At 37.7% G+C, this 13086-nt stretch overlaps 1 protein-coding gene across 1 annotated transcript in view; it reads left to right on the top strand.

Moving 5' to 3' along the window:
• Positions 1-12072, top strand: part of ARFGEF2 (ARF guanine nucleotide exchange factor 2) — a 2106550-nt gene extending 2094478 nt beyond the window's left edge. Inside the window, exon 39 of the mRNA XM_069651280.1 lies at positions 6058-12072. Within this exon, the coding sequence (XP_069507381.1) occupies positions 6058-6222 (165 nt within the window). The 3' untranslated portion in view covers positions 6223-12072. The remainder of the gene's footprint in view (positions 1-6057) is intronic.
• The last annotated feature ends 1014 nt before the right edge of the window (positions 12073-13086 follow it).

Below are 13086 nucleotides of genomic sequence, written 5' to 3'. Positions count from 1 at the left end.
GTGGATGTGTCACCTCAGCCATGATTGTTATCACGGGTATTTTGCTAATTGGTTTAAAATAGCTTGTGATTTCCTCTTGCCCCAAGGTGCTCTTATTGTCTGTTATTCTCTGTCCCCCACTACTACCCTGTTCCTTAGTCTTTCTTTGTTCTGTGGAGCTTTTGCTGTTGTTGTAGTTTTTCTTTATTTTTATTTTCTTTCTCCCCCACTCGGTAGGGTTTGCTGCTTTGCTCTTTGGCTCGGCTTCTTGAATGGTATTTGCTTTTGATCGCCGGCATACCACACCTGCTCTATTTACTAGAGTGGCATGTATGCAGTGAAAGGAGGCGTGCAATCACTTCCGATTGGAGCCTAAAAGGGCAGTAGATGTCGACTTGTTTCATCCTATTTGAGTCCAAGGGCTGTGCTTTTCCTATAATCGTTAAGCCTCTAACCGTTATTACCTTGACATTGCGGTTTTCACCCACCTCATCTTATCTAGTAGACACTCCGTCCTTAATTTCTTCTCTTTGCTATGAAGACTACGTGTCCTAACTTTTTACACCTCCAAACAGCCACACAGCACTCGTTGGTGCACTCCTTGGTGCGTGTTTACTGGTGCACGTGTACTGAAGTATTCTGCTGATTTTTGCAGTTGGGGTTGTGGCCACTAGGAGGTGCTTCCTATAAAGAATAGAAAAATGTGTGTTAATAGTCCATTATCAGGTGCTTGCTGTCTCTATGGTTCACAAGTCCAAAAAAGGTCCAGGCACCAGCAGCACCAGCATTCCCAGCCACACAACACTCGTTGGTGCACTCCTTTTTGTTTCAATAGGGCTCATCTTACCTCCCCTTCGCTGACAATTAAGGGAGGCAGATCCAATTCAGCAGAACCCTGTACTGGACCACAGCAAGACTGGTCAGGGAACACCCTGGTTTTACAATAGAGATTCCTAAAATGTTCATACCAGGTTGACTCAGGGATACAGCCTTCCAGCAGAGACTATGTATGTTTCGAGTGGATTGTGTCCTCCAACGTATTCTTCATCTTAGATGTATTCCATCCAGCTTTGCTGCTCTTCGGAATTTTTTTCGGCAGAGGGTGCCGTGCGTCGATGGTCCCAATTCTTCGCCACCCTGTTTTGTAAGGCTACATGAAAAGGTAGTACTGGGTCTTCAGTGGGACCATGGTACAATATGTCTGTTAAATCGTCTTGGACGAATTGGGCTGGTGGTCTAGCCCACCCCAAGTAATCTACCATCTTGGTCATTAACTGACGGTAAGATGGACTGACATGCTCTCCTGGATCTGGTCTACCAAAGTCATTCTCAAGAGAAGTGTCAATGCCACTTGCATTATGTAAAGACTCTACCAAATCCCTCATTCTGCTTTCCTCTGAGATCAAGCATTCTGGGACATTTGGGGTGCCATATTCCAATCCAAAAGGTACATGTTCTCTCCTGTTCCTCAAAAACTGAGGTCAAGGATTTGAAAAACTGCTTCCTAGGGAGAGGCTTGAAAACCTTCTCTGGGAGAGGAGGAAGTGGTGTAGTACCAGGCTCTGAAGAAATTACATGTTTTGTAACTTTCTCCTTCTCTTTTTCTGGTTGCCCTGGCTTGGTTGGAGCCTTTGGCGCCGAGGGTTTTGGCGTCCATGTCGATAAAGGCATCAACGACATAGTGGTCGTCGACAGGGTCTGCTTCGAGGGTGTCGAGGCAGTCTTCGACGATTTTCCCTTCGAGGTGTGACAGGTCTCGGATGGCGTCGGTGACCTCGAGCGGTCGACTCGAGCGTTTATTGCTCGGCGTCCTGGAAGGTTCCCTATCCTTCCTTTTAGAATCACCCGGGCTCGAGGGCGCGCGAGTGTCGGAGCGATGACGCTCCGGCCGGCTTCCGAAGAAGGCGCGGACCGAGGCTTCGCCTTCTCAAACACCTCGATCATTTTGACCCTGAATGCTTCCCACTCTTGGGAAGAGGAATGTTTCGTGGGGCATTTCATTTTTTTCGGAGACTCGTCTGACGACGAGGTGGAGGGAGACCTGTGGCGTTGTTTCTTCGATTTTTTTGACGAAGAGACGAGCAATGAGAATCGCTTCGGGATCTAGATCGATGCCTTTCGCGTCTAGGAAATTTCTCCTCATGGGGTCTCAACCCGACGCTATAGGATTTTCGATCCTTCCGACGTACCTGTAGCTTTCCTCTCCTTTCTCGCAAGGCCTTCCCCGTCATCGCCTGACACTTGAGCCGCATGACTTGCATTTCTTGAAACCCGATCTCGGGGTCGTGGTCAGTGTCGATGACGAGGACATGTTTCTTCTTGTTTATATATATATTCTTCACAGAACTCGAGGCGCGCTGAATGTCCGAAGCAACGTAACTGCGGAAAAACGGAACTGAGGCCAACGGGCGCCGCACGTGCTAATTATACACCTGATGACGTCACCCTCGACGGAGGCGTTCGAGGGACCATCGACGCACGGCACCCTCTGCCGAAAAAAATTCCGAAGAGCAGCAAAGCTGGATGGAATACATCTAAGATGAGGAATACGTTGGAGGAACATCCAATCAAAAGAACGTTACCAGTTGGTAGGTAACTTGTTCATCTAGAACATGCCCTGTATACAACTTCAACAGAGGTGACTATTTTTCTTTTACCTGTTCACCTTTGCTATGGTGTCATGGTATTGGTTTTAATGTATTGCTCCAGTATGGTATAAAGTGTCATGGCCAGCTCTTAGCTGGGCAATTGTTTACTTTTAGTTAGACAAGTATGGTCTATGCTCCATCGAAGCAACTTGGCAGGCATGCTTTTGTGAATGGGTAAAGGATAAGTGGTCTCCGACAGGAGGGCCGTGCCTCTAAGAAATACTCCAACAGAGAAAATCGTCTGCAGCCGATGGGACACTGCTGAGTTTGTAGTACATACACTAGGTAGTCAAGGGTTTGACACCATTGGACATGAAAGAAGTAGCAGAACAGGAAAAAATGGGCTGTCAGTAATCTCAGAGAGGGAGGCAGGCTGCATTGGAAGGCTGGAAGGAACAGAACTGCAAAGTAAGCAAAGCGAAGATAAAGGAAGCAGGGTAAAGAGAAATGCTCTGAGAGCACTACTCGGAAGCATTGAAAAGCAATAAGGGCAACATTGCATCTGCCTTTTTTTCTGAAGTATCATGCCCTGGAATTGGTTGTTATCTTGGGTTGTACGTTTCACTGCTGTCCAGGCTCGGGTGCTATGTTGGTAGGTTCCAGGGCTGGTCACTTTATGGGCTGATCCGCTCCTTCTGCATTATCCCTCTCCTTTGGGCCGCAGCTGGGAGTCAGAAGCGGGTGGCTACTTGGAAACGTTCCTGCAGAAACCTGATCTATGGATGCAGGCTTATAGGATCCAGGCCTTTTTCTGTGAGCGATGTAGGTTATGACACACAGGTTATATGGTCTGTGCTATTTTTTTCTTTTAATTATTTGTCAATGTTTATGTAATATGAACATGTAATTAAGTAATTTTATATGTGGTGTGCTAATTCCGAGAAACAAAGACGACTTTGGCTTTTCAGATGGGTGTTCATTTATTTTGGTAAGATGGGTAAACTAAAAACTGCACAAAAGGATCACTTTTGCATTGGGATTTCCAATGCTCATAATCGGTCAAATTGTGATGTAAATGTATAAAAAAGTTTAATATACTTATATATTCTGCCACTTTTTAGCCAACTCATTTTAAAGTGGTTTGTAAAATTGCACCTGTTTGTTGACATGCAAGAGCTTGTCTTCATGGCCTTCTGTAGATTCTCATTTCGTTGTTGGTAAACAGAAATAAAATTAAGACTGAGAGCTATCAGAAAATATTAACACTAACAATGGATTAAAACAGGGGGGTGTGCTAGCACCCCTATTGTTTAATTTATATCAGACTTGGGCGAATATATAAACCGTGCACACATCCCACCAAAAATGGATAATAAACAAGTAAACTGGCCCGGTTATGGCCGATGATGGTTATTCTGGATAGGACAGCGATTGGCTTCCAGAGATTTCTTGCTGTTTTATCAACTTTCGAGGCTAACCTCCCAAAATAATTGGATAAAACAAAAAGTATTAGTATGGGAGAAAGACCTCAGGAGCATCGATTTATATGGCAAATCGAAAAAATAAAAGATGACAGCAAGTTACTGATTATATATACTTCGGTGCAATAGTAGGCGTAGAAAAAAGCTGCACTTAACTGAAAAGTTATTGAAAAGAAAATGAGCAGTAAGTTCATGCTAATGATACTTTTTATATATAAAGCGGGAGGTCATTCCTTAAGTTTGTTGAAATTATATGAGGCATATATGGTACCGAGTATAACATATAGTTTGGAACTGTATGCAGCAAAAGATATGAAGTGGGAAGATAAATTGGAGGGGAGATTGTTGGGTGATTTTGGCAAATAGCTAAGGAAATAACCTCTGAATGATAGGCCCGCTCTGCACGCATTTGAAGGAATGAAGCGTATTTCACTAACAAATCATCTCAATTTAGTGGAGAGTTATTGGGTCAATAAGTAATTATTTTAAAAAATCCCGCAAATGGGACTTGTGCAATAATATTAATCATTTATAATCTTTAATAAATTATAGAGAATTTGGAACACAATCATTTACTATTTTGACTCCAGCAAATTATGTTCTGGTCACTTGAGATAATGAATTGCGCTGGTTCATAATGAAATTGAGTTTAATTGTCTACAATCATTATTGATTATGGGAGCTTGGGTCAGGATACCCAGAAATAAGAGAACTTGCAGGTTATGTCATGTAAGGCTAGATAGTACTCGAAATCTACTGACTTCATATATACCATTTTGCTCCTATTATATGCAATTGTATAGCAGTTATGTTCATGTCTTGAGTACCATAGGTGGAGATGCTTTTCAGTCTTATTTGACTTCTGGTTGATATATTCTAAGGATGTATGTGATTTTTTTCGAATGTATTTCTCCTACTGGATATTTCACTGAATACATTTCCCTGAAAAACACTTTTTTTTTTCTCAATGCTGGTGGAGTCCCCCGCAGACCTGCCTAATCCTTCCCCATCAGAATTTATACCCTTACCCCACCTAATATGTCTTGCATATATACCATTTCCCCTACCATTTTCGGGGAAATGGATTAGTGAAATCACATTAGGGGAAATGGCATTTGAATAAATCTACAGTAACAATATTCTAGTCCCGAATAGGATTTTTCATCTGCGGAAAGTTATTCTGGATACATTGAGTGATTATAAGCTATTAGAAGTTTATTTATTAGAGGAATGTACATTCATTTTTTATTGTTTAATCATTTTATGAGTGTTTAAGGTTTGCTGTTAACCACATACCATTAATACAAATAAATAAAATTAAAAAACTGTTGCAGTAATGACTTTTCTGTTGCAGTTTATAGGGCCGCAGCCTGACGGTCACAGAGTGAAACAATCTACAATTTGTGTCCATAGTCCAAAGAAATGCTTTGAAATGAGAAAAACTCCAGCAGGGGTTGTAACATGGATAACGCAAAACTGGAGATAATGGTAAAGTGGTGTGGGGGTAAAAGCCCCTTCCCGCAAAACCCCATAAAAGCCAAGCAAGAATGCAGTGTTTAACAAATCAAACTAGGTTATGCAAATCTGTAAAGTAGTATGGGAACAAAAGGCATAGATCGACAGTAGAAAAGTATTGTGCTCCATACATTGACCAATGAAATGTTTTTTTAAGTAAATCGACATGTTTTTTTCCATAATTCCACAAACTTAGTTGAAATGTTGATGGCTACTTTGAAGAAGGAATACGTTTTCTGTACACCTTTTTTCTATATGCACCAATTCCACCTACAACAGAACTCTTTATTTGTGTCACATAAGATTTCAGATGTGTGGAATCGTGATGCTCTGAACATCTATTAAACCCTTAATAAGATTCTTGATTTCAATATTAGCTTTAGTAAGCCATGGAAATGGTGAATGTGGTGCTTTAAAACTACTACTTAATATACATTAATTGATTGGCAATTACAACAATGTTATTAATATTGTTATTTTTTCTCCCCCTGAAGTTTATAGCACATGCTTCGAAGTATTACCCATACCTGTGTGAAATTATGCAGTTCGACCTGATTCCTGAGCTCCGAGCTGTTTTACGGAAGTTCTTCCTACGAATTGGGGTGGTTTTCAAAATATGGATGCCAGAGGAGCAGCTACACACAACTGGACACATTTAGCATCTCCTTAGAAGTTAATTTCCATCCTCATCCTGCTTACTCATGGAATTGACTATGAAGAAAAGTTTTATAAATGCTGCAATTGATGAGCATACTGAAGGAAAAAGTGGAACACAGTGGTTTTCTAAAAGTAAAAAGAGCAAGTTGCTTTTTCAGAATGCCATTCTGCAATATACTGTATAGATATTTACTCTAGCAAATTAAAGAACGTTTATTATAATTTATTTAAATAAAGTAAGTTAAAAGATTTTATAAACCTGCTTCAACTTCCATCATTCCCAAACCTGTTAATTCACTTGATGCAGGATTCCTCATCACCAATTCCAGAAGGCTAGGCTTTCAATGTTCTACTGGAGGCGATTTTAGCATACCAAAAACATTATTTAAAGCATTTTGAACTTGAATAAATGCACTGAAGTACACTGTCAACCAAAAAGATGGTATGCTAAAGTCTTTGGCCATTTTTAGCCCAAGTTTATTTCTTATGTTCATTAGGATAATTTGTGCCTCTATAACACCTCTCAGGAGGTCCCTCCCTATTTTCCAGAATGACTTTTGAACTACCTGTTCATTGCACACACAGTTTGAATTAATGAATAGAAATAATTGAAAAGTAAAGTAAGGGAGATTGATAAAACCTTTTGTTTGTTGATTTAATGATGCCCAATTATAGTGGAAATCATGATTCATTCTGGTACCATTATTTGTTTTTATATACACAATTCTTTACTCTGCCTCTTAAATTGCATTTAGTTTCTTTATTTAACTTTGTGTCTTAGCATTGCTGAAACAGGGAAATAGCTTCAAACCCTTTTATGGTGTGTCCAGTCGTTCTGGAAACTGCCTAAGCTTCCATTTTATTGCTTAGAAATTCCTAAAAGGACAGTTGCACTAACAGGTGGAAGATGTCGCCTGTGACTTCCTGTGCAGTTTCACAATGTTACAACTGTTCAATCAAATGTGTTTTAAATTGTTTACAGATGTTTGCTGTGTGAGTCTGTGATTAGTTTTTGTTAGTGTCTGGTCTTGAAAATGTTTGCTCATTCATTTGTTAAAAAAAAGAATTTGTTTGCCTTGACAAATCTTTGTTTTCAACTGTTTGACAATGTTAAATGTTGCTTTCCTCATATCGTTTCTAAAATGTTTTGTTACATCGTTAAGGGGATTGTACAGTTTACATCCTGTTTGGGATTCCAACAAGAATTACCAATTTGTTATTAAGTCAATTCAAGATACATACTTTTCAATCAAGTGATCACATACCAGAGGAAGGCAACAAGAACATTATAACAGATATTTAAAATTCCCCTAAAACATTCACTTCAAATGCAACAGTATTACTGTAGCCCAGTCTCTTGTCAACAGTATACAATTAAACACAATATTTATCAGCTAATTTAAATACTGTATAACTACAAGAAACTGGTTACATTGACTACTCAGTGTAAATATTAATTTATGGATGCATATATGCCATTTAAGTTGTATCAAGTTATTGTGAGTGTGATATATCTTTCTTTCAAGTCCTTATTGAACCATGCAAGGAAGTATATTTTTCCCTCCATTACAAATATATTTTTGAATTTTAAATGTAACCAAAAACATTAAGGAATGTTGGTCATGGATGTGCCATGCAGTCATAGAGAGAAGATAGGCCTACAATTTTACATTTGAGTATTGCTATGGTTCGACCATAATGGATAATTGTTTCTTTGCAATGCCAGTGCTAAAACTGGAGACAAATCAGTTATGTTATTGATTGATACATATCTGTAAAAAGGACAAACATTCTGTATATGTGTTGACCCTGTGTAAAATGTTAACTATGAAGAAAGTGTAGAAATGTCTAAATTGCTGCTGTAAAATCGTTAAAAGGTATTACTTTGAAAAATTATTTTCAGAAATGTTGTGAAATTAGTGATTGGTCGAAAGCTTGTCTACTTGTTGACTGTTCGTATCTGTTTGTTTTTAACTCCTATCTTTTCTAGGAGTCTTCCTTCACAAGCAAAATGTACTGTTCTTGATTACCTTTTTCTCCCACTTAAGGTTTGATTGAAGCAAGGCCAGATAATATGAAAAATCCTCTGCAATAAGTAGACCAGTGGCAGTATAAAAACAAATACATTGTGGTAGGAGGACAGTGAGCAGGCAATATGTTCATTACAATCAGAGCAGTGGCTTGGATGAAGTCCTAATGCCACCTGTAAGCAATGAGCTAATAATGGGCGGTTCAACCACTTAAAGTAAATTAATCATATTCAAGAAATAAGATGTTGTACACAATAGAGACAATGCTTTGGAGCATTGTCCATCAATTGCATGCACTATGTGCAAATATGGGGTTGTGTTCTCTTGCGTAACAGTGTTATCAATTTAGCCTTCAACATTTTGCCACTTGTAGATTTTTTTTTTTTAGCCAAACAATTTACAGGAGCAGATTGTTAGTTAGTCAATTCTGAAATTGTGTGCATCTGTCACATGCATATATTTCAATATTATACATGCACAATGTAGATTCTCATTTCCCTAGATCAGCCAATATATAACGTTTTACCTGTATCAAGGGGCATTAACTGGGTGCCTTAAGCTCCTGAAAAATTCAGTTTTGTCTCCTGCTAAGACTGGCCGGGTATATTGTACTTCTATTCCAAGTAAACTATAAAAATGTGTTTATTTGATTGAAGCCATAAGCTAAAGGTAGGAAGTAAAAAAGAAACTGGGTAGATGGAATTAGCAGCTGATAGTGTGTGTTGTATGGTTGTTGATTTACATTCAGATGCATGCAACCGTGATGACAAAGTATCAAACTTGGATAAAAAAAATGTTTCTCTATTGAAATACATAGAAATACAATACCTGTATTCCCATGCTACAGTGCGAATGTGTATATACAATTGTGTACGTGTTTATTAATTTGAAATCTATATGTTGCATTTTTTTAGTTTAACAGTGTTGTGTCCCCCATTGAGGTTATAAAATACATTTTGTCAAATTGGAGCACATAAATGCAGACCTCAGTGTTTAACAGCTTTTTCAGGTGAACCAATCTGGATCACACTGGTTCTTAAACTCAATTTAAATTTTGATGACAGTATTGTTTTTCAGAAAAAGAATATATTACATACACAACTAATCCAAGAGTGTACAACCCATCATACAATGAAATTGACTGCAAAAGCCATGCACAAGAAGTATTCTGTGGTTTTCTGCTAGCAAAACTAGCACAATCGAATCTACAAAATATATCCATACTCAGGCATTCAACAGTGTCTTAAATATATTGTTTCTTTTCAGAGGTACAATGGTAGTCAACAATAGATGAAAGCTACATAGTAAAATAGCCATAATATACAAATCCAGGCATTACAAATTAATCCAGAGGCTTCAAACTGTTGTTACTGTTCGCCCATATGCAATCCCCGAGACATTCTTTGAAAAAAAAAGAAAATTACAAGATTATGAACAATTGTGAGCATTTTGCTGAAAGAATTAATATAATTAACATAACTGTCACCCCATGCTAAAGATCAGCATCTAGGTATGCGTGGGCATTATTCTGTGCTATGTGTTCCTACTTACTCAAGCAAACCTATTTTCTGTTCCAAAATTGATTTTGGTACATAATGTAGAAAAGAAAGAACTGAAATGTCATTTGGGATGTGTTTCCACTTCAAGATAGTATAGTTAAGTTTGTATCACTTGAGTGTGATATTTTTATGGTCATGTTTATATACTTTTGGTGCCTAAGAAAAATAACAGGTTGAATGTTCAAGGTGAAGATATGCAAGGATTGATTTTTCCAGGCTATAAATAGTTTTTATTTTTAAACTATATTTGTTTGTAAATAATATCTCCCTTATAACAGCAACAAAGTCCCCGCTCTGCTCCATCCATTCACCCTCTGATGCAGTATCCCGTTTATAATATACATTTATGAATAATTAGGAATGTCTATATTTTCTTTAATATATTTGACATCTAAAACAAAAGTCCATGATGATGAAATTGAATACATCTTCAATGTTTCTGACTTGTAATGTTTTTCGACATCAATATTGGAAGAGCTTTGAAATACCGGTCATTGGTGGCATGTAAATATATTGTACAGTATGCAATTATATTGGACCAGAATGGTAGTTTCTCTAGTTATAGCATCTGTACAGTTTGATAGTTTGCTATGCAGCATTCAGGTTTAGGTATAGCTAGATAACCGTTTTTTTCAAATTCAACCACACAGCATGAGTAACATGTGTAGCAGATTTTTGTATTTCACTTCTGTATGTGCTTTTAAGTCAATATCGGTATAGATTTTCACAGGAAGCAAGCACATATGGCAGTGGAAATCATAGAAACAACATGAATGAAGGTGTTGTAAGAAAGCACTACCTTAACAAAATACATTATTGCAACATTTTTAACATTGTTTAAACATTACGCACAGATTATCCATTTAACAGTGATCGGTTGAAGGTTTTGTATTATAGTTTTGTAATCCAAAGTTTAAATGAAGTGGAAAATGATGGTTGTGGCTCAGAAAATAATGTTTTTATATGAAAAGATTGCACACCTGGAATAAACAGTAGTCCATGCACAAAGAGAAAATACTTCTCAAGTTGTTCAGATTTATTTGTTTTTGTTATTTGTCATGAATAAGTGAACATGCCCTTCCAACTCCTACAAATAACTCTAATTTTGTGACTGAAACAAGTACATTTATTAGGGAGTACATATTAAATAACTTTATAATTGAGCAGCATAAAACAAGAGAAGCCACAGCAGTATGAGAAAGCTGGAGAACTCCTGCCAATAGTAGAACACAGTACCAGGTTCCAAAGTAGTGGTTTAGAATTCCACTGACCCATCACCCAAGTCAAGTTGCACAGTGTCAGTTTAGGATTTTACATTCTGTGTTTCTCTCTTGCTCACTTTAAGTTAATACGAGATCAATACCTTGCTGCAATTAAAAGCTTTTGATAATCATTCATAAAACAGGTTAAAAACGTATTTAAATGCTTATGCAGAGAATCGAGTAATTGTAGACTTATTGCAGTCCCTAAGAAGCTCTACTCCATAACACCCAGCGTTACTACATGTGGTTTGTATATTGTTTGTTAATGCTATTCTTTACACAGTTTCTTCACTTTTAAAATGTAAATTTGTTAAAATGAATACATGATTGAGTTTGTACATGATTGTTTTGTATCACTAGAGAAAATAACTCCAATATTCTAAATTGATATTTAGCAGGAATTAAATTAGACAGTGCTCAAAAGTAATGACATGTTTTACACTGGTACAAGACTGCTGGTATGTCTTTACATTGGTGTAAATGTATTGTTTTTCTAGTTTTTCTTTTATCTAAATTGAAAACCTGCGGAGTGGAAGAGGAAAAAAGAAGGTTAGGATGGTGTTTCACCCCGCCCCTTTCTCTAAAAGGGAACATGAATGGCAAAAAATGTTATCTACACCAATAGAAAGACCACTGACAGTCTAGGCACCGATGTACCGACATAGGTTCCTCAAAAGTATTGTCCCTTTTTAATTAAATATCCAATTCATGTTTCATCTCAAAATTGTAATGTGTGCAAATTGTATGTATTCATATTTAAAGTACACATTTAGACCCTTTTATGTCAGTTTGGTATTGTTCCGATCAAAGTTTATCATTGATAAATTAATTGCATTCCTTGCCTACTTGATGTATACATTTTGAAGGAATGAACAGAGTAAATATATAATTTTAAATGCTATGTACATTTTCTATGTAAAATATTATGTACCATACAGTTAAAATATGACATGCTTTAATCATAAGGCAAATCAAATAAAGTTTTAAGTTTTAAAAGTGAATGTCTTAGTTTTGTACATAAAGCGCATACCATTGCCTTATAGAATTATCTGGCTACATGTACTGTATATTTTTGTTATTCATGCTTTTCGTGCAACAGTGGATGATTGTGTGTTTACAGATTTTGTAGTGAGGACAAACCGATTGATGAAACAAGTAGTAAGTTAAAAGTGTAGTAGAGCTACCTAAGAGGACCAGAGGCAAAGCAGAACATGTTTGTTTCTTATGCACTATTCGGTCATGATTTCATGCATAACTGCTAATGGGAGTGAGCGCCAGTGTCACAGATTCTTCCCACAAAGTGTATGTTCCTTTTCTGTCAGGTGGCCAATTGGTTCTGGGAGGGTGACTATAACCATATGGCCAGCCTTCAAGAATATTCATGAGTTATCTTTTAGTTTCAGCTTCTTTGTAATAACCACAGCCCCGTCCATGGTGCAATACACTGGACTCTGGAAGCATTTGTTTTGTTGCTAGACACCAGAGATGATCTTTCCTGACACAATTCTATGTGGCAGCAGCTTTGTTTGAAATGGTTTATCTTTTGCAACCTACCATGGTTCCTTTTTTCCACAAGACCTGATGCAGTGACATTTCCTAAACATTTGTAGCAAGTATGGGAACAAAAGTTGTATTTGTGAATAAATCTTCAGGATACCCCATCTGAAAAACAAACTTAAAACATGCTAGACCAGGACAGTGGTTGCAGTCTGAGATCTCCATTAACCCATGACTACTGTAAATGTTATTTACATGATGGCATGATAGTTCCAAATGTGTCACCAATGCTTAACATGAATAGGGAGCAGGAAATGAAAGATCTCTTGCTACAATGACATCTATGCATTCTCCCTCACAACATGTGGGAGCCTTGCTTTCTATGGATGTTTCCAGGAGACATTAGCACTGCCTTCCGATCATGACTAGCACCCAAAGGCCATCTCTTGTATTTCAGCTAGCAGTCTGGGGCTGCTCTTCTGTTATGTTGCACCTCCTTTTGGGTATTTTTATATCGC

The sequence above is a fragment of the Ambystoma mexicanum genome, chromosome 3p (assembly GCF_040938575.1).
Source record: "Ambystoma mexicanum isolate Mex_15411 chromosome 3p, UKY_AmexF1_1, whole genome shotgun sequence".
NCBI lineage: Eukaryota > Metazoa > Chordata > Amphibia > Caudata > Ambystomatidae > Ambystoma > Ambystoma mexicanum.
Note: the sequence above shows the minus strand (reverse complement) of the source record. Positions and strands in the feature narration are given on the sequence as shown.